A 23452-nucleotide genomic window follows, 5' to 3' on the forward strand; every position below is an offset into this window, starting at 1 on the left:
ATGTCATAAAATAAATGAATAGTTTGGCACCTTTCTTGCCCACGCACCCTTTTTATGCCTTCTTTTCCCTGTAAACATGAACAACTCCACGTGACTTTATTGAACATTTAATCGCATTTTCGTGACCATTAAGACATGGGGCATTAATTCTTGTCTTCCACAAACTCGAGGAAATTTAAATCAATTATCTTCGTGAGGCATTTAATTTTCAAACTCTAGTCTATGTCATGTCGAAATGGACAATTTAACTTTTCTGCACCGCATTAGCCGCATGTCTCTTTCGTGAAAAGCCATATCGTGAGAAATAATCAATTAATCTCGCTCATTATGTTAGCTGTTGTTGTTGTTCCTTTTAGTGCCTCGGACATTATTGTTACTGTTATCGTCACGCAACAATAAATAAAGCCATAAGATTATGCAGTAATTAAATTGGGCGATTGAGATTTTTTTTCTTATCGTCGAGTTTTATTGTACAAATGGCATCCCAACATGTGAATTTTTCCGCAGAAGAAATTTTTTTCTAACATTTGCATACTTCTTGTCATATTTACAGATTTTTTGTTTGAAAAGAGGAGAAAAATTCAAACAAATCACGTCGCTTCATTTTCAAGTCATGGAAAAATTGGAATCGTGTCGATGTAAAATATGCATGCAATTTTTTATTTTTTGTCGATGAAAGTATTGTCTGTTTATCTGGATTTTCTGAATTTTGCATTGCATTTTTATTCAATGGCAATCATAATAATAATAAAGTTATTTATAGCGCAGATGTGTGTCTGAATTTTTAACATTTTTTTTATCATATGGAGACGGCACATCATTAAAAGCATCTTTGTCAAAGCTCGCTCGCTGGCAATTTGTTTCGTTAAGTAACGCGTATAGAAAATGCCTCACGTAGCGAACGACAAAACAATTCCATTGTTACGAGCACAAAAGGACGGCAGAATATCATCATCTGGTCCGAAATCCGAAGAGTTGACGACTTTTATATCCACTAATGGTTATTATTTGTCCCATTTTTATGATTACAATTGTCGTCCTCCTCCAAATATAGAACGAATTTTTGCTGTATACTTTTCGTCCCTAATGTTTTTCCATGTGCAATTATGATAAAACCATAACATCATTTCTAATCATCCACAGAGAAAAAATGTCTTTGTGAGAATTTTTTTTTCGTAACTCTGGGAGGAAAAGGAAGATGGACTCAATTTGTGTCGTAATGGCTTTCATTATTATTGCTATTATTTTTTTTGCAGTATATTGACTCAGTAATTCAGGAAACGAAGCTTTTATTTCGGAAATAAACTTCCAAAAGTTTTTTTTTATTCAAATTTCATATTGTTTTGTTATTATTTATTGCAATAGTGTGCAATTTCGTTAATGGAGTAACTTTTTCCATCTAAATTTTTGAGAAATTCATAAAAAAAGAATCAAATGTTATGCAAATCATTACACAATGTTATTCAAATCTGCAAATACGATTATTTTAACAATAAAAATATAATAATGATGATTCTAATTCATATACATTTCCATAAATAAAATATATATGACAAAAAAATTGTATTTACCTCTCCTCCCCTCTTCTAAAAAAAATATGAAAAAAGTAAAAAAAAAAAAGAATTTTTTTTTCAGTGACGGATTTGAAGTTTTTTGGATCCATTTCTGAAAAAAAAAAATTTTTTTTTTGCTTGATTTGAATTAATTGAAATAATTTTAAAAAGAAGGTTAAAGATTAAATTTTATTAAAAAAAATAAATAAAAAAATAAATTAAATTAAAAAATTTAATTTAAAAAAAATTAAATTAAAAAATAAAATTTAAAAAAATTAAAATAAAAAATTAAATTAAAAAAAAAATTAAATTAAATATTAAATTAAAAAATTTAAATTTAAATAAATAAATAATTAATTAAGAAAGAAAATGTTTTCCTTTTTTTTATAAAAAAATTCTTAAAATTAAAAAAAAAATTAAAAAAAATTAAATTAAAAAATTTTAATTAAAAAAATTAAATTAAAAAAAAATTAAAAAAAAAATTAAATTAAAAAAAAATTAAAAAAAAATTAAAAAATTAATTAAAAAATTTAAATTAAAAAAATGAAAAATAAAAATTTTATTTAAATTAATTTATAATAATTAATTTAAAAATTTAAATAAATAAAAATCTGCCTCACTTTCGTCCCTTATTCGCAGAAAAAGTAACTAAGTATATTTGCATAAAATTTGTGTGTATCAGAAAATGTGTCATATTTTTCTATATAAACAGACAACTTTAACATATTTTCATACAAATAAATTTTATATTAAAGCGAAAATATTACAAAAAAAATATTTATACGAAAAATAATAATGTATAAGTTTATGGCATATTTATTGAGATAAAATGTAAAAAATTCCAAGAATCTCCTTATATTTCTTGAAACATTTTTTTTACTTAACAGAAATAAAAATTGGTTTGGGAATTAGATACATATATTCCAACTTGACACGTTCAATAATTAAATAAAATAAAATACAAGACGTCTCCATTCATCCATTCACTTACACATCATTCATTGGCAGGCTTCGGTTAAATCGTAAACATGTAACAAGAAAAGTAAAATATATTTCAAGTTTTATTAAACTTTTCAAATACGTGTCTAGACTAAACGCATCAAATTTATTACATTTACAAGAATTCCCTGTAGGATTTTTCGTTTTTCAAGTCATGATAGAATTGCTTCACAAGTTTAAATAAATAAATTTAAATTTAAATTTAAAGTAAAGAAATAAATAATTAAATTTAGTTTTAAACTATTAGAAAATCCTTTTAAAAAATTATCGTGAAAAATAATTATTTTTTTTTATAATATTTATCATAAAATAAAAGAAAAGTCTCAAGAAAGAAAAAAAAGAGAGATAATGTGATGCTGCAAGGTGCACAATTATTTTTTGTTCCCATCTATAATAATAATTGAAACAGTGCAACAAATTCCCGAGAAATTTCTAAACTATTTGAATAAAATTATTATTATTTATTTCGTTGCACTGTTTATAAACAATATAAAAAAAAATTCCCTACAACTTTTTTCTCTCTTTGTTGTTGTTGTTTTTTGTTGTCTTATGACAGAAAAGAATTTAAATGATAGAAAAAAGTATGAGATAAGTTGTATTTTATCCACTTTATTATTCATTAGACTGCATTTCTCCCTTTTTTCATGATGTGTTTTTTTATTTTTATTGTTTTTTGTGCCAAATGCAAAAATAAGAGGATAAACTTGAACAAAAAAAAACTTAACCTGTTTGCAAAGAAATTATTTTTTTTTGTTTTAAATAATTTTAAATAATAAAAAAATAAAAAGTTTGAACGATTGCTAATTATTGTTGTATATCGGAAGATAAAACTAAAGTTTGTAATTATTTATTTAAAATGTCTTGAGTTAAAGTTTAATGTAAAAACCAACACTTGAACACACAATTAGCAATAAAATGAAATTTGTGGCTTTAATCATTTCCCTTCCTTTTTATTTGATGCAATTTACTTGCAAAAGAGGTTTTCCTCGCAAATGATCACATTTAAAATTAAATTAATTTAATTATATATGTTTTATATAACATATATAATATATATAACATTAAACATCGTATATGGGTCATTTCACGAAAAATCACGGAAAATCAAAACTTCGAAAGCCAAATCGAAAATCTAAGAAACTTTCCATCTAAAAAAAGAAAAAATAAGAAAAAGGTTAATTTTTCGAGTTTTTCTTCAGAAACAAGATTGGCAAAAAGAAAAAATTCTAATTTTTGCTAATTTCGTTTCTGAAAAAAAAACTCGAAAAATTAACCGCCAAAAAATTAATCGCTTAGTTAATTTAGATGGAAAGTTTCTTAAAATTTTCGATTTGACAAAGTTGTGATTTTCCGTGATTCCTCGTGAAATGACCCATATACATAAAATAATGACACTCGTTGTGTTTGTTTTGCTCTTGCGATGCAACGCGCTGCCGAACCATCAGCATCAGCGCAACATCACATATAATGCCATTATTTTACTAAATTTAAGTTGGTAAACATCATCATCATTATTATTATTATTATTGTGATTATGCGCTTGAAATAACTGCGAATGTGTGCACGGTTGTTAAGTTTACGAGCGTCGCATCAAATATTGCGTTGTCATTTACACCGAAATTGCACATTGCGAATTTTAGGATCGCTAAGGCGATTTTTCAGCGAGAAAAAATAAGTTGGCACTGAAATATGATGAAAAATTATTTTTTTTTTATAAATGTTTAAAACTTGAAAAAGTGTAATTTCTTATTTTAATTAAAGCACTTCTTCGCTCCTCGAAAATTTTTAAACTCTATAAACTAACATTCAAGGTAGTTTTTCAATTAAGTATCATCTTTTCTACTCGTTCATTTTCACCTAATTTTTACTCGAGAACAAAAAAAAAGTTTTCACTGTTTTTGTGTCGTAGAGTTTCAGCAGCTTAAAATACAAAGCCAACTGTTCTTTGTTATTCTTTATCGTCGTTCTCGTCATTGTCTATATATATGCTTTACCTGCAGTGAGAGAGTAGCTGTGGGAAAAGCATGTTTTTTTCATTCACTCACTTTATGCTAAATAAAAAATGTTTTTGTGAGCATTTCATTACTCATTCTTTATTCCTCCTAAGCAATAATAACAGAGTACAAAAAAATTCGAAAATTCGCTCCAAAGGTACATCTACTTATGAGTTTTGGCAGTGTTTCAACTTTTTCATTTATTTTCATTTCATCTTCTGTTTAATTTTTTATTCTGACGAGTTTTTTTTTCGGCGGAGCGAAAAATTTTTGTTGTCAATTTCAGATGCATTTTAGTTCACAAAAATTTTGCTGCGCAGTAAATATGAAAAAAAAAATTTTTTTTTTCAATGTAAATAAAAATTGTAAAAATATCAAATGTTTTGTTTGAAAATACTCGCCACTCATGAGTTGGTGCGGAAATAACGGAAAAATTGTTTCCGAAAAGTTTCATCGAATAATTACTCAAAAAGTATAAAGCGGGATGTGTTAAATTAGCATACAACTTCAACTTTTCTTGCCATATTTAAACATTCGTAGTAACAAAATGTGATAATTTTATTTTAAAACAAAACAATATGAAATATTACTGTTGACTCCTCTCTCGTGCCAACACACTACTTGCTCACATGAATATTCATTATTTTACAAGTTTTTGACATCTTCCCAACATTACTGAGTAAATCTTGATTTGAGAGAAACTTTAAAATTTTCGAAGGAAATGCACAATCAAATATTTTTACACGTCAAAATTTTTGCATACATAAAATATTTAAGTTTAGTTTTTTTATTTAACTTGTATCATCTCGTACATTTTATTGTTAAACTCCCGGATGACGATGAAAATCTATCTCGGCACAATGTGTGGCAATACAAAATTTCGTATAATGAGATAAAGATGTAAATATTTGAAAAACTTTATCGTCATAGAAATCGACGATAAAATATACAATAACATAAATATAATGTATAAGGAAATTTGGCTGGAAGCATAATCAATGCAAACTTTGACAATGTGCGACTTATTATAATTATTATAATATTAAAATCATGTCAGATATACGTATTGCAAAGCCAAAGTTTTAAGTCAATTATTTTCGATGAAAATTAGAGCGCGGTAATATTTCACATGAAGAAGTTGCTTGCTTGTGTTGTATATATGGAAAACCGAAAAATTTTAGTAATTATTATGATTATTAAAAATAATGATAAAAAATTTAACACAATATATTTTGAATTTTATGGAAATTTTACTCGTTTTGAAAGGAAAGTACACTGTGAAAAATTTGTTACTTTAAAAAATTTTCCTTTAGATTTAAAAATTAAATTGTTTGTTTAAAATGTGTTAAAAATTAATTCTTTGAAAAAATAACATTTAAAAAAATATCTTTTGATTTGATAAAACTAAAGAAATTAATTAAAAAAATTAATAAAAAAAATTAATATTTAAAAAAAAAAATTAAAAATAAAAAAATTAATTAAAAAATTTAACTAATTAAAATTTATTAATGATTTTTTTAAAAATTAATTAACTAAATAAATTAATTAATAATTTTTTATAAATTATTAAATATTATTATTTTTTTATATATTTTTTTATTCAGGTTAAAAAATGAAAAATTTTATGAAAATTTGAAAAAAACTTTTGACTTGAATCAAAAATTAAATAATAAAATTTAAAAAAACTAAAAATCTTTCAAATTCTTATTTTTGATAATTTTTAACTGAAAATTTTTAAATTTTAACTTATTTTTTATTTTATTTTTTTTTTTATTTTAAAATTATCATTTTAGTGTCGAAAACATTTAAAAATAATTTTTTTCTCTTAAAATTATCTACATTACGGTAGTTTAAATTTTAAAAGAAATTAATTTTTAATTTTTATGCTTGGTTTGAATTAATTGGAATAAATTAATTCCTTTTTTGATTTTTTCCTGAAAAATAAATTTAGTTTTTAATTTTTTGCTTGGTTTGAATTAATTGAAATAAATTGATCCCATTTTTCCTGAAAAATAAATAAATTTAGTTTATTTTTCAAATAAATTGTTTACTTACCTCATAATTTGTTTAAAATTATTCCTCAAAATTACTCCTTCAATTTCTTCCGCTGTTGTGAACTCAAAACCATCGAAACAAACAAATTTAACAGTGTAATGAAAACTATAAAGAAAAACAAGTGAGGTTACTTAATGTGATGATTAAACGGCATTTGTCGTTCATTTCATTTTATGTTCCCCGAGAAGTTGTATAAATTTTCATAAAGTCAAGTTCCTTCTTGTGTGAAAAATATATTTATGTTTATTATGTTTCATCAGTGTCGCCTCCCATTTTTATTTTTTTGTTTGTTTGTGAAAGATTATTAATGTCATTTAATAATGAATTTACATAAAATGGGAGCAAAACAAGCGACTCGTCCCACTTTTGCGAAGGGAAATAAAAAACAAAAGAATGACAAATTGCGCTTGATCTATGATGTACTACGAGAGATAACGGAGAGGAGTGAGCAACAAAGTGCGGAGCTACCGCAACGTAGTGTTAAAATGCTTGATAAGAATCGCTCTACGTTGGTACAAAACCAACAATTAATCTTCTAGGTTAAATTAATTTGATTTCATTTTATATGTGAATAATAATTATTTTTGAACCTTATCCTCTTCGCATTTTCGTCATTCAACGAACGAGAGAGAGAGAGAGAATATTTATTGCGATTCTTATGCTGTGAATTTCGTTCAAGCTTGTCATTCTCTTGTGCAAATATTTGTGCACTTTGTTGCATATCCTCTAACATTTCGTTGCATAAATTAAGCTTCCTCGAGTTTTGTCGTGCCACGAAAACGTTTACGATAAATAACGGGTTAGCAATTAAGTTGGGATTCAATTTCGGAACGAGGAGACGTCTAAAAATGTAATCAATTTGTTGCCGCTAGCATCCAGACAACCACGAACTGAATAAAAGATAAAAGTTAATCTAGCATATCGTTTGACGATAAAAATTTAATAATAACGGACGACAACTAATAAAAATCTCCATAGAGACCGAAAACTTTGACATTCACAAAGTAAGAGAAACGAAGAAAAAGAAAGAAAAATGCAATTTCTCAACAATTTCTTAAATCTGATAATAGCACTTCGATGAATATTTCTTACGAATATCGCAGTAATAACAGTGAAAATTGCATTCGTTTTATTAATATTGCAAGATGACATTCTGAAAAGTGAATGTTGTAACAAAAGTTTTCGTTTTTTTTATTCATTTCTATTGATAGGCGACTAATATCGATGATCGTCAACTAATTATCTGTGGAATTCTTTTTATGAATGACTAACTTTATAAAGTTTTTGCATTTTAATTTTTTTATTTAATTTTTTAAAATTTTAACCTTAAAAAATTTAGTATTTCAATTAATTTTCAAATTAAATTCAATATTTAATTTAATTTTTTAATTTAAATTAATTAAAAAATTAATATTATTTAATAAAAAAAATTAAAAAAATTAAAAATAGTAAAAATTTTTTTAAATTCTTTTTTAAATATTTTTAAGGTGAAAAAAATAAATAAATTCGAATTTCATTAATTTTTAATTCAAAAAAAAAATTTTTTATTGAATATTATTAAATTTTTAATAAATTTAAATTAAATTAATTTTATTTTTTGTTTAACGAAAATTGTGAAAAAAATACGGAAATTTTCTTTAAACGCCTTTTGAAGGTTTGAAAATTCAACAAAAATTTCAGAAAGGGTCTTTAGAAGTCTTTTTGAAGAAGCTTGAAAATTGAAAAATAAAAAATACGTAAAAAATACGTAAAAAAATACGTAAAAAATACGTAATTTTCATCTTGAGAGCCCATTTGATGGTTTTCAAGCTTTAAATTCATCAAAAATTTATTTTTTATTTTCTTTTTTTTTTTTTTTGAAATATTTTTTGTGAATAATTTCAAGGTTCTTAAAATTGTTTTACGCTCAGTTTTGATTAAAAAGATTTTTTGCTTGATTTGGATTAATTGGAATTGATTTGAAGCTGAAAATTAAAAAACAATAAAAATTTACAATAATTGAAAACTTACCCTAAACTGTTTTTTGAAATAATTTTATAAACTTACCTGATAATTGTCTCTGAGGGTCATTTCCTTCTCCCAAACTGCAATAAAATTTAAAATAATTTTAAAAAAATAAAAAAGTGCAATTCCCTCTCATCAAAAAGTTTCAACATGCAATAAATTTTTACCATGATAAATGAAGTTCTCACAGAAAAAAGTTCTCTTTCACACACAAACCAACATTCGAAACTGGAAATGCAAGAAGATGTGTACGATTGTAAATTACCTTGTTTCCCCCTTTAGCATCATCTCGCAAGTAGTTGTGTGGCGTCGCGTGTGTGACACAATATAAAATGTGTAACCACGTTGCTACCATTAAATTTATTTTATTACAAGTAGTAAATCATGTTGCTTTTTATTATTATACGGCATGTTCTATGCTGGAAAAATTAACAATCAGAAGGTTTATCCGCTGTTGCTACCTTCGCTTCGCCACTTTTCGTCGTCGTCGTCGCTGATGATGTAAAAGTTCTCTCCCGCAATATCTTATAAATTACTTATAAGAAACGATTATGTACGGAAGACAAAGTGTGCAATAAAAAATTTTTTTTTTTTTGGCGTAATAAATTTATGGCATTTCTGGTGTTGTTATTATTATTTAGCCATTTTTTTTTTTAATTTATTGTAACCGAACCTCAAAAAAAATTTTTTCGCCTATAATTTACGACTTGTCAATATTATTTTTTTTATTTTGCGTGAAGTACATTTCCCTGAAGAGTAGTTGTTGATTTTAAGCTGCTTAGAACATTTTCTCTTAAAAACTTCCATTTATCAACGAACCACACTCTTGACGCAACTACACATGAGATGATGGCAAAGATGATGTACGAAATCTCTTGTGAAACGTAAAAAAAATTGTACGATGTCGAACGTTATCGCCACAAATGCTCGACATTATATTTACAACTTGATGATAACAACAATAATAAGGCTCTTTTGATATTAGCACGTCGCTCGGTTTTTCATTTGATCGTTTCTCCTTCACTTTTCTAAGTTTACTTCTTAGGTTTCCGAGGGAAAATGTTTCAAGTTGATAACAATGAACTTAAAAAGTTAAAGTATTTAATTTTTTCCTTAATACTTTTCCAACTTTTTATTAAGTTTTGAATTAGCCAAAAGCAATTTTCAAATTTAACGGTCATTTTTTGAATTGACATTTCAAATTTTTTTAAATTAGTTTTAAAAAAAATTAAATAATTTAAAAATAAATATTTTTTTACTTAAAAAAAATTTAATTAGCCTTAAAAAAATTTACACAAAATTTAAAAAAAATATTTTAATAAAAAATTAATAATTAAAAATTTTATTATTTAAAATTAATTATAAAAAATAAAAATTAATTAGTTGAAAATGTAATAAAAAAATTAATACATAATAAAAATAAATAAAAAAATATTTTTTACACCAAACACCAAACTTAAAAAAAAATTAATAAGCTTAAAAAAATAAAAAATTTTAAAAATTTAAAAAAATTTAATTTAAAAAAAATTTAATAACTAAAAAATTTATTTTTTAAAATTAATTTTTTAAAAAAATGTTAATTACCTAGTTAAAAATGAAATAAAAAAATAATAAAATAAATAAAAAAAAAAATTTTTTTCACAAAACTTTAAAAAAAAATTAATTAGCTTAAAAAAAATTTAGACAAAAATTAAAAAAAAAATATTTAAATTAAAAATATTAAATAAAAATATTTTATTATTAAAATTAATTTAAAAGAAATATTTAAAAAAAAAATAAAAAAAAATGAAATATTTCTAAAAATTGCATCAACCTCATATAAGAACTTAATAAAAACTTCTGTCGCAGATGTTCATTTTTGGTCAAGAACAAAAAACCTTGTGAATTTTTTATTCCTCTCGGAGGATCAAAAACTTGCTATAAATCATCAAAACCTACGCCTAATTTTGCGCACATTCATCATTTCCAATTCAGACAAGACTCCGCACACAAAAAACGGCATTTTGTCATACTTTTCTTATCAATTTTTTGACAACATTAAGTAGTTCAAGCGACTTCGATATATTTGTACATGGAGACGCCCGGTTACCGCATTATTATTTATTTGACGGTCAAAAAGCTCCTCCAATTTGTGTGACGCGCAAGATAAAAGTCATCCTCGTTTATTACGATTATTTCCCCTTTTCTCGTATTTTGTGCGTCATATTGACTTCTGTTTTTCCTCGCGAGATGATGTGATGTGAAGCCACGTTATTTATTTTAATATGAATATTAATAAGGTGTTTTTACGAGCGACGGCATGATATTAATGAAGATTATTATGATGTTGTTCTTGTGTGTTTGTTGTTGTTGTTGTCCCGAGAAACAATGTGATATTATTATTAGTTAATGTATATGTCACAACAATGAATTACCTTCGACGCACACACGTGTTTTGCGGTAAAACGGCAAATTAGTGGTTTTATTATTATTACGGAGAAGAAGTTTTAAAGAAAATTACGAGAATGAAATATTTCTCGTAATTTTTCAAATTAAAAATAGTTCGTAAAATTTGTTAATGAATCAAAAGAAACCCTGACAAGACCTTAATTAATGTTCAATTAAATTAAAAATAAATTAAAAATTATTGAACTCAAAAAATTCATTAAAAAATCATAAAAAAGTTCTTTACATGAAAAAAAATGATAAAATTCCTTTTTCCCTGAATTTTATCATTTTATTGGTTCAGACGTTAATTTTCTTGATTTATTACTCAACAAATTCAATTGTTAAAATCAAGATTTTGTATATTTTTACAAATTATTATTGAATAACGTTGTCTGACAGGATTACACGTAATTTTAATATTTATTAGGTAACGAGACTTTTGCTTAGAATTATATATAAAAATCCTTCTTTGTTGACTTTCATTCTCTTATTTGTCATTTTCATGATGAGATTTCCTTCCTCTCATCTCTTTTTTTTTTGCTGTTCGAATGCTCTGAAGAGGATGATGTACACAAAATAAAAAGAAAAGAGACAAGCAATTCTTCCGAAGTTTGTTTGACTTATAAATCTACCCCAAAGGAATACAATGAACTCTGCTTCATTTTCATCCATCTACCTAACTATTATATTATTATTTCTTATTTTCATACTGTAATTCTAAACTATGCCTCCTTAGTTATTGTTATTATTACTCTCTGTGTGTCTATGTAATTTCACAAAAGTATTTGCATATTTTAGGAATTCTCTTGTATGAAAATTTACAAATAAACATCCGTCTTCTTCTTATTCCCTCTTGCTGTTTGGGCGTATTGTCTGAAAGTTTAAGTTGATTGCAAGATGTTCCAAATAATGTCAAATGTTAATAAATTTAAGTAAAATGATGGGATAGGGTGTCATTGCCTTTCATCCTTATTACTTGGAAATTGTTTCAAATTTGGTTTTTGAATAATTTCAAGGTTCTTAATTTTAAGTTTTATGCTTGGTTTGGATAAAAAAGTAATTTTTTGTTTGGTTTGGATTAATTGGAATTAATTCGAAGCTAAAAATAAAAAAAAAGTTAAAAAATAATAAAAATTGAAAACTTACCCTGAAATGTTCAAAAACTCAACTTAAGGCTCTTTAAATAAAATTTATGCTCAATTTGAATTAAAAATAATTTTTTGCTTGGTTTGGATTAATTTGAATTGAACCTTGAGAAAATTCTGAAAATAAAAAAAAATATAAAAATTGAGAACTTACCCTAAAAATGTTCAAAAATTCAACTTTGACTACAATTTCAAGGTTCTTAAAAATTTTTAGGCTCAGTTTGGATTAAAAAGAATTTTTGGCTTGATTTGAATTAATTGGAATTGATTTGAAGTTTGAGACATTTCTGAAAAAAAAATTAAAAAAAATTGAAAATTTACCCTGAAATGTTCAAAAACTCAAATTTAATGACAATTTATAATCTTAAAGAGGTTTGGATTAAAAATTATTTTTTTTTTGCTTGGTTTGGATTAATTGGAAATGAACCTTTAGGAAATTCTGAAAAAAAAATTGTTAAAAATTGAAAACTTACCCTAAAAGTGTTCAAAAACTCAACTTTAACTACAATTTAAAGTTATTGAGTAACTTCATATTTTTTTTTGCTCATAAAATGTCAAACAACTGTAACTCGATCAAACAAATATGTTTTGTTGTTATATAAATTTGTTCAATAATGCAGTATTTCAAACTTTTTTTTTGTTTTATTTTTCTTTTATCTAATGCATATATAATATCCTGTTCATATATTTGCAAAAAGCCAACAATGCAACGTTGGGAGAGAAACGAGATAAAATAGATGGGCAGTACATGCTTTGTTGATAAGTACACAAAAAAAACGAAAGAGAGTGGCATCAAATGTAATTCCATATCATATGCTTTGTTTGATTTGATTTTAAACAGAAATTGGATTGAATTTCATTTGTTCTCCGTTTCTCTCTCTCTGCTCTCTGTATGGTCATTACTATTTATTATTTGATATCTCCTCTGTGTCAGTGTGCGGGCATTATTGCAGATCGCAGTGCACTATAAATCAGGATGACTTTAATTTAGGTCGACAGCGCAAATTTTAATCCATGCACATTTCTTGTACTTATTCGAGAGATTTTTTTTTTCGTAATAAATAATTAACTTTTTTCTCTTTTAGCGCCCCCATCATCGATAGAAATACAAGGCTATTCGCACAACTCCAAAGTAGAAGTGAGAGAAAATCAAGACTTGACACTCACATGCGTTGTGGCAAATTCCAAGCCAGCTGCCGAAATTAAATGGTATCGAGGGCATACGGAATTCAAACCAGGTAAATATTTGTCTTTGTCTCTCGTCGTTCGTCTTTCGTTGTTGACTCAATTAATGAAATTGCGGAAAACAGCAATATTCAACAACTTGAGGGGGCGACATGCATTTGTTTGCTCTTATTATTATAATATAATCTTGTGTGATTTATTGCTGATTAATTTCACACTCTGTTGATGGATGGTTGACGACGACTTGACATTAGATGTTATTTATTCATTTGAGGCTGAAGCAACTTTTGTTTTTTTTTTAATTGATCCTTTTTCAATTTGTCCTTCATTTGACCTTGAGACAGGTTTTTGCACGAAGATTCCTGTAATTAAATCTTAATTATTTTCAAATTAATTTAATTAATTGGAGATTAATTATACCTTTTATTTTGTCTTTAACGACACAATTTTTATCTCTTTTTTTCTGCGAGGAACTTTTTTTCTTATTTTTCGTGTAATAAGAATTTTTATGAAAATTTTTACAATATTAAAATTTATTTTTTTTTTTTAATTAAATTTATGAAAATCTTTCTAAAATTTTGTTTTTGACTTAATTAAATATATTTTTTAATTTTTTTCAAAATTATTTAATATTTCTTAATTTATTTTATATTATATTTTTTTTTAATTTTTTTTTTTATTTGTTTTATATCTTCAAAAAAAAAATAAATTTCAAAGAAATTAAAATTTAATTTTTAATTTAATTAAATATTTTTTTTTATTTTAATTATTTTAAATCTTTCCAAATTTTAATAATTTTAATTTTTATATTTTAAAATTTTTTAAAATCTTTTTAATATCTGCAAAGGAAAATAATTATTTTGGTTCAAAGTAAAATAATTAAATTTCAAAAAAATTTATTTTATTTAAAAAAATTCCTTTTTTAATAATTTAAAATTAAAATTTATTTTTTTAAATATTACCAAAATTTTAATTTAATTTTTAATCTACAAAGAAAAAAATTAAAATTTTTATTTTTTAATTTTTTTTAATATTTTTAAAATTTTTAATTTTTTTCATATTTTATTAAAAAAGTAAAAAAATAATTTTTTAAAAAATTCAAAATATTTTTTTTTTTTTTTTTGAAAAAATTTTTTTAAAAATCTTACCAAAAGTTCTAATTGAAAATTTTTTATCTGCAAAGAAAAAAAAATTAAATTTTTTCAAAAAATTTAAAAAATATAAAATTTGAAACATTTTTCCATATTGCATCAGCCCTTTTATCCAATTCAACAAATCAAACAACAAGTCGTCTCCATAAGCTGTCATATGCATAAATTGCCCAAATTACGAAACATGGCGTACATTTTCGCGCGTGTGGTTTTTTAACTCATCCTTCTTTTTTTTTGCAGATGGACTCGAAACGCAAGTCACTGAATCGGAAAACGGCAAACGCTTCACCGTAACATCCCGCTTAAGACTGAAGCCAACTGCCAACGATGATTACATGGAATACTCGTGTCAGGCACGACACAAAGCGCTTACGCCTGATATGCCGATGCGATCAACTGTGCAGCTCTCGGTGCTGTGTAAGTATTTAGAATTCGGTAGAAAATATAAAATGAAAATATTTATTTTGAAGTGCCATCATTACTTAAATCTATATTTACCTCGGAGTTTGTCTCTCGCTAAATGCAACGACGACGACGAACGGCAAAGTTTGTTAACAATTTATTCGGTAAATGCTACACTTTGCGAAATAATCGTCGTCGTCATGGTTGTTGCTACCTACTGAGCTAAAAAAAGAGAAAAAAAGAGACGTTTTTGATATAAAACTATTTTAATGTAAATCCCTTTGGGATATTTTTTTCTTCGTTCTGACCTTTTTTTGCATCGTCTCGTATTTATTTACTTTTTAAATAAAAATGAGAGATGTAGAGTCGACTACTTACCCGTCATTTGTGTATTATCAAAAGGATATATTTTGAGATTCCGAAGGATTATGCGGAGACACTTACCTTTTTTTTACCTGGACAACGTCGTTGTTGCGAACGACTATCTTCTTCGCATTAAAATAATCAAAATGGAGTTATCGTCACTTTTTTCTCTTGATTGCCTTCCTTTTTTTTCGGTATCGGTATCTTTTATTCATTTTATATCCCTTCGCATTTTCATTTTTATTCGCACTCATAATAACAATAATCGTCACATGAATTTTTTTTTCTTTTAGATCCTCCTGGAGATCCATACATCGAAGGATATTCGCAAGGAGAGCGATTAAAACGCGGGCAAAATGTCGAACTCACGTGCAAAAGTCGCGGAGGAAATCCCCCGGCTCAGCTAATTTGGTACAAAAATGGCGTGCAAGTTCGCATGGCGTATCGCACTCAAGGAAGAGTCTCCGAGAACAAATACACGTTCGTGGCGGAAGCCAATGACAACAAAGCCAAGTTTCGATGTGAAGCCAGCAACGTTATGTCACCCGAACCATTGAAGACTGAAGTAGAGTTATCTGTATTATGTAAGTTTTCCTTAACAATTTTTTTTTTTTTTTTTTTTGAAAAAAAGAATTTTAATTTTAATTTTAATTTTAATTTTAATTTTAATTTTAATTTTAATTTTAATTTTAATTTTAATTTTAATTTTAATTTTAATTTTAATTTTAATTTTAATTTTAATTTTAATTTTAATTTTAATTTTAATTTTAATTTTAATTTTAATTTTAATTTTAATTTTAATTTTAATTTTAATTTTAATTTTAATTTTAATTTTAATTTTAATTTTAATTTTAATTTTAATTTTAATTTTAATTTTAATTTTAATTTTAATTTTAATTTTAATTTTAATTTTAATTTTAATTTTAATTTTAATTTTAATTTTAATTTTAATTTTAATTTTAATTTTAATTTTAATTTTAATTTTAATTTTAATTTTAATTTTAATTTTAATTTTAATTTTCTTTTTTAGTCGCTCCATCCCATCTGACCATTACGGGACCCACGGAAGCCCGTGTTGGCGATCAAATCCATTTAAATTGCGCAACAGCGCCTTCAAACCCACCGGCAGAGATTAAATGGACCGTAAGCGGAAAACAACTAAAAAATACGCAATCACGAACGAGTGTCAGTGCTGAAGGTACGTTTAATGAAATTAATTTTTTTTTACTCAAACCATGACAAACCGCAATCCATATGGTTCGCATAATTGATTGATTTTCGCCACGTTGCCAATTTCGTTTAACATTGACCACGACTACGAACTAATTGCTGTTAAAAAAAAATTCCCCCTCCCATCCCCCATCTACTGCCTTCAATTAACTGCAAGCCGAGCCAAGAAATTATTGATTTTTTATCTGATTTCTAAATTACTCTGTGCCATTCCATCTCGGCAATCAATCATTTTGAATATCCAATTTTGGTGTCACATTTATTTTATATGTTATCTTAATATATTTATCTTACAGATTTTCCATTGTTGTTGAGTTGTGTGTTTGTGTGCGCAAATTTACCCAAGCCGCACATTCATTTACCTTTGTGGCTCTACCTTTTAACACACACACACAACTGATTTTATTGCCCAAGTTTTTGCTGAATTCTTTTTTTGTTTGGTGTGATTCTTGCTCACTCATGTGACACAGGAACATAAGTTATGCTTCGTGCCATACACTTCATTCTGCCATAAGACAAACATTTCTGCCCATTAATGACCTGATCTCTATGGCAAAAAGTTTTCTATTGTGGATCCTTTTTGAGAGGCATTTCTCATTTGGGCGAAAAGTTTAAGGTCTGTCTGTGAAAAGTTGAAATTCCTTTTAATTGAAACTGAAATTGGAGAAATTGAAATTTGAACTGAAATTGAAACAAAAATTTTAACTGAAATTGAAACTTGAAATTGAAACAAAAATTTGAACTGAAATTGAAACAAAAAATTTCAACTGAAATTGAAACAAAAATTTGAACTGAAATTGAAACAAAAAATTTCAACTGAAATTGAAACAAAAAATTTCAACTGAAATTGAAACAAAAAATTTCAACTGAAATTGAAACAAAAGTTTGAACTAAAATTGAAACAAAAAATTTCAACTGAAATTGAAACAAAAAATTTCAACTGAAATTGAAACAAAAAATTTCAACTGAAATTGAAACAAGAATTTAAACTGAAATTGAAACAAAAAATTTCAACTAAAATTGAAACAAAAATTTGAACTGAAATTGAAACTTGAAAATGAAACAAAAAATTTCAACTGAAATTGAAACAAAAAATTTCAACTGAAATTGAAACAAAAAATTTCAACTGAAATTGAAACAAAAATTTGAACTAAAATTGAAACAAAAATTTGAACTGAAATTGAAACAAAAAATTTGAAGTGAAATTGAAACAAAAATTTTAACTGAAAATGAAACAAAAATTTTAACTGAAATTGAAACAAAAATGAAATTTAAAAAAAACGCTTACATCTCAGTTTAATTTTACTTTACATCTCTTCACTTCTTCTCCGCAAAAAACTACAAATAAAAAAGATTACCATATATCACTAATAAATTGCACAAAAAATCATATATATCAAGTAATTATATTCCTATTTAGAGACCTTTTTGAACACATAAAAATCAGAAGCAACGTCGAGATTTATTAACACCTTGGGACTTTGATTGAAATTTATTTTTATTTGACTTTTTTCTTCGTGATTTTTTTGACTTATGACTTACATTTTCTTCTCTTTTTTTCAGGCGGATGGATCACAACTTCAAACATTACTGCCACAATTGAGCCAAATCGGAGATCTCTCGTCGTCCTGTGTCACGGCATCAACATGCAACTCGCGGAAAATGCTGTAGCTACGCATACCGTCAATATTTTACGTAAGTTTCTCTTTAAATCTATTTTTTTATTTCATAAGAAAAAAGCGATCTTTCACACATTTTCATGAAAAACGAAAAAAATTGGCGACGATGAGAATTTCTGCTGACGATTTCACGGGAAAAGTAACAAATAAATATTCAAGTATTGGGAAAATCATATTTATTATTTTCCCTTTTGCCGTTTCCATGCCGTTTTTGGCGTCGACATCAGTCACAGTTGTTCATAAACTCAAAATGATTTTCAACCCTCAGGTGTTATGAATAATTTTCCATACATAATGCGGGGAAATGCGAATTTATCAGATGTATATTTTCGCTTCCAATGTTTCAGGGAGGAATATTTATACGAGATAATAACAATAGTTGCTTCTTTTTTCCTTTGAATAGATTATTTTTCGTGAGAATAAAAGATTTCTCGAAAAAAAACAAAAAATCGAGAAAAAAGACACGTGTGAGGAAAAAATACCGCATCGAAAGCTACTTGAATTTGATTCACGGCGACAAAGACACTTTATGTGCAATTATTGATTTCGAGCATCATTATCGCCGAACGGAGAGACAAAGCGCAAATTACATTATAAAAGCAGCCAACACAACAAAGCAAGTCCTGATCTAATTTTCGCCATTCTACAATCGAGAAAATCACACACAAAACACAAATGTCAATGACAAAAGAACCGAGGCAGAAAACGGGAAAAATAATCGCAAAATAAGCATAAATGATTTGCTTATTTGTGTGTCTCTATAGTCTTTTTTACTTCATCAGGCGATCAGCTCATTATTATCATTGTGTGTTCAATGAAGCAAATACGTGCCAGTACTATTGATAAAATTATTACCGCATCATGATAAAATGTGTCTCTCTTTAATGTTCTAATTATTCGAGTCTCTCTCCTTCTTTTATACGGATGCTGTGTGTGTATCTTTGTCATTATGTCACATCACGCGTTTTTTTTTTTGCTGCTGCTGCGGTGATAAAACAACTCATCATCAAGCAAGAATCTGAATTTTAGGCGATGGTTACTTTCGATGGAGTTGATGAGAAAAATCGCACAAATTAAAAAAAAAACAAATTTTATGAAAAAAAAATTTTTTTTTTAAATTAAATGCTTTTGACATTTTTGAAAATAATAATTAGTTTAAAGAATAATTAAAGTTAAATTTTAAAATTAAATTTTTATTATCGAAACAAATTAATTATTCTTAATCCACGAAATTTAAAACAAAATTTAATTTTTTTTTATTTTGAAAAAAATTATTTTTTTATTTTTATTTTTTTTTTTTTTCATTAATTTATTTATTTTTTTATTTAAAATGAAATTTTTTAAAATTAAAAATTTTATCTAAAATTTAAAAAAAAAAAAAAAATTTAAAAATAAAAAATATTTAAAAAAATTAAAATTGTTAAAATAGAAAAGTTTAAATTTAATTTAAAAAAAAATAAATTTTTTTATATAAAAAAATTTTTTCTTATCAATAATTTTCTTATTGATTAAAAAAAATTACTTTTTAAAAAAATTAAATTTAAAAAAAAATTTTAATTTTGAAAATTTTTAAAAAATTATTAAAAAAATAAAAAAAAAAAAAAAAATTTAAAATTAAAAAAAAAATAATTTAAAAAAATTTTATTTTTTATTTATTTTAATTTTTTTTATTTATTTTTAATTTTTTATTTATTTATTTTTAATAATTTAAATTTTTTTATTTCTATTTTTTAAAAAATAATTTTTTGATTTTTTTACTTGATTATTACTTTTTCTTCAGTTTAAGTCAAAAATTAATTATTTACAAAAAAAAATAATTATAAAAAAAAAATTTAAAAAAAGGTTTTCGAGAAAAAAGTAAAAATTCAACATATGCAAGATAACACATGAAACACGCGAAAACTATGAAATGTGCTTTGAATCAACGAAATTAACCCGCAACACAAAAAAAAAAGACACACAATAAATTCGATCAGTCGGAATATAATAATCGGAAAACATTTTATTATTGTGCAGGCATGCCGAATATTTCTCCGTTTTCCGGTTTCGCAACAAAACAACGAAAAAATGTTGAGAATGAACGAAATAGAATCACTCATTGATTTTTTCTAGCACATTAAATCAGGACAAAACTTTTTCCATTGTGCGTTAATTTATTATTTTTTGTCTTCTTTCGAGTCACATCACACACAAAAATTTTTCTACCAAAAATTTTTTTTTATTATGGATGACCCCCCTATGCCATTGTTAAATTAAATTCTATTCAATTCCCGTAAAAATAATTATATGATTGAAGACAACAATTTAATTTATGAAGGAAACGTAAAAATCTGTGCGTGGCATTAAAAATTTATTTTTTTCCTTCTTTTTCAGATCCGCCATCCGCCCCCATTATTTCCGGATACGTTGAAGGTTCAATTATACCCGCGGGATCAATTCAGAAACTTTTGTGCGTATCAACAGGAGGCAATCCGCTTGCGACATTGACATGGTACAAGAATGACAAAAAGGTAAACTTTCGATTCGAACAAAAAAAAAATTAAAATTACAAAAGTTGAATTTTTTTTTCTAATAATATTTTTTTTTTCGTTCGTGTCCATTTAGATCAACTCAGTAATTAAAACGACGGACAAAACTGTGTCAGCAGAATTAACAGTATTAGCGAATGTCACAGATAATCAAGCACGATACCGATGCGAGGCGCAAAATAGCGCGACAGAAATCCCCATGTTTGAAACGAAAACATTGAGTGTGCATTGTGAGTATTAATTTAATTGTTTTTGCGTTTTATTTAAATTATTTAAAAAAATATATTTTTTGGTTTTTTGATTTTTTAAAAATTAAAATAAAAAAAAAATTATTTTCAATTTTAAAATAAAAAAAAAAATTTCTTATTTATTGAGTAAATTTTTAATTTTTTTTATAAATTAAAAATAATTATTTAAATTAATTTTTTTTTTAATTTTAATTTTTTTGAATTAAATGAATTTAATTTTTTAATTTTAATAATAATTTAAGTAAGAAAAATTCAATTATAATTTAAAAAAAAATATTTTTCAATTTTATTAATTTAATTAAAATAATTTTAATTTTTAAAGTAATTTTTTAATTAAATTAAAATTATTATTTTTTAAATTTAATTTTTTTTTTGAGACAAAAAAAAATATTTTTTAAAAAAACGCTTAATTTTTTTTCACGATGACTTTTGTCAAAAGCAATTTAGTTAAATCCATGTTCAGTCACGCATTTTGATTGCAATGTCGATACATTTTCCCAAATTTATTTTATTTTATTTATTATTAGATTTTAACGACACATCGCTAACTCTTCACATTTTTTTGTTTAATTTAATCAATTAGTCGCTCCGGATACCGTCAAAATTTCCGTCGATCCGCCCGAATTAAAGCCCGGAATGGAAGCTACCTTGCATTGTGACTCGTCATCAAGTAATCCGCCTGCTGAGTTGTCATGGTGGCGTGAAGGCATCGCAATTCCGGGAGACAACATTACGGAATTTAAAGCTGGTTTGTGGGGAGGAACTGCGTCGCATGCAATGCTGAAGATAAATGTTACACAAGATATGAACGGAATTATTTTCACGTGTCAGAGTCGGAATGAAGCGTTGCAAAGGAGTGTTCATGAAGCTATTAAGTTGGATATTATGTGTAAGTATTTTTTTTTTATTCTTAAAAAATTAAATAAAAATTGACAAAATTAAATTTGAAAAAAAAATTAAAAAAAAATAATTTAAAAAAAATAAAAAAAAAAAAAATTTTATTTTTTTTTAATAAATGTTTTAATTTTTATTTTAAAAAAATTCTATTTAATTTTTAAAAATAAAACAATTAGAAATAAAATCTAAAAAAATGAAAAAATATTAAATTTTTAAAGAAAAATATTTAAAGTTAAAAATTTACTTTTTAAAAAAATTATAATTTAAATTAAAAAAAAAAATTGAAAAAATATAAAAATAAATTTTAAACGATAAATTTTAAAATTAAAAAAAATTTTTTAAAAAAAAAAAATAAATATTAAAAAATTATTTAATTTAAACTAAAAATTTTATTTTCTTTAAATCCTAATTTTTTAATAAAAAAAATACTTTTGAAATATTAAAATAAAAATAAATAATTTTTTTTACCTTTTTTCAGATCCTCCAAAATTCAAACCTCCTCCAAGTTCAAAGGCTGTCGGAGTTGAAGGCGAAAACTTGATCGTTCCATTGGTAGCTGAAGGAAATCCAATTTCAATTCAATACACATGGACAAAGGATGGACTCCCGCTTGCATCGAGAAACGGTAATATCCTATTGATTTTGTTTGTCTTGACGCTGACGACGCAGAGACAACGAGACACAATAATAATCGCAACAATATTTATTCGTAACAGGTGCACAACGAATTGTCTCCGAGGGACCTATTTTGAATATCACAAAATTGAATCGCAACGACGCCGGCATCTACACTTGCGAAGCCGTAAACTCTCAGGGCTCTGCCATGATTAATATTACAGTTGTTGTCGAATGTAAGTACAATATTTGCTTATCGCACTCCGTCATTTTCCTCCGTCGCAACAACGATAGATTATTGTTTATGCATGAAATGTCTCCGTCGCTTGTTCGCTCGAAAGATGATGCGACGATAAGTGAGGCACGAAGAGACGAGCTAAAAAGACAGTGATAATTCTACGGGGAATTTATCCTTCGGTTTTTTGTTGTGCAGCGACACTAAGCTGCTCAAAAGTACGAATTGTCGTTTACATTTGTTGTCTGATTTCGACTGTTCGGCTCGCAATGATGCATTAAATTGGGCGGCGAGGATGCAACAGTAGAGGAATTTCTCCGTCTAACCAACAACAGATATTTATCGAATAAATTTTCATCGTTGTCGCATCAAATCAAGCAATGAAGCGTCACAGAAATGTAGCTAAAGGGAAAATTTTCGGGCAATTTTTATTTCAAAAATTTAAAATTTATTGAAATTTAAAATTTTTTATTTTTTTTAAATGTCAAAATTAAAATTATTAGAAAATCTTACTTAAAATAATTTTTTTTTTTTTTTTTTTTAAATTTCTCAAAAAATTTAATTTTTTTTCAACTTTTTGAACACTTAAAATTTAATAAAAAAAAATTAATAATTTTTTAAACCCAAAAGTCTTGTGAAAATCAAAATGTTCAATGTAAGAATATTTTTCTTCAAGAATTAATATTTTTTAAATTTATAATTTAGGTATAAAAAGTTTTTTTTTTAAATTAAAATTAAAATT

At 25.4% G+C, this 23452-nt stretch overlaps 1 protein-coding gene across 2 annotated transcripts in view; it reads left to right on the top strand.

The window, feature by feature from the left end:
* Window positions 1–23452, top strand: part of LOC134833669 (synaptogenesis protein syg-2) — a 214259-nt gene that overhangs the window by 184041 nt on the left and 6766 nt on the right. For both annotated transcript variants that reach the window (XM_063848085.1, XM_063848078.1), the window contains exons 4-13: window positions 13263–13415; window positions 14754–14930; window positions 15572–15862; window positions 16309–16476; window positions 18072–18203; window positions 20561–20697; window positions 20792–20945; window positions 21547–21852; window positions 22339–22485; window positions 22577–22711. In XM_063848085.1, coding sequence (XP_063704155.1) covers window positions 13263–13415; window positions 14754–14930; window positions 15572–15862; window positions 16309–16476; window positions 18072–18203; window positions 20561–20697; window positions 20792–20945; window positions 21547–21852; window positions 22339–22485; window positions 22577–22711 — 1800 coding nt within the window. The remainder of the gene's footprint in view (window positions 1–13262; window positions 13416–14753; window positions 14931–15571; window positions 15863–16308; window positions 16477–18071; window positions 18204–20560; window positions 20698–20791; window positions 20946–21546; window positions 21853–22338; window positions 22486–22576; window positions 22712–23452) is intronic.

Source organism: Culicoides brevitarsis, chromosome 1, assembly GCF_036172545.1.
Source record: "Culicoides brevitarsis isolate CSIRO-B50_1 chromosome 1, AGI_CSIRO_Cbre_v1, whole genome shotgun sequence".
NCBI lineage: Eukaryota > Metazoa > Arthropoda > Insecta > Diptera > Ceratopogonidae > Culicoides > Culicoides brevitarsis.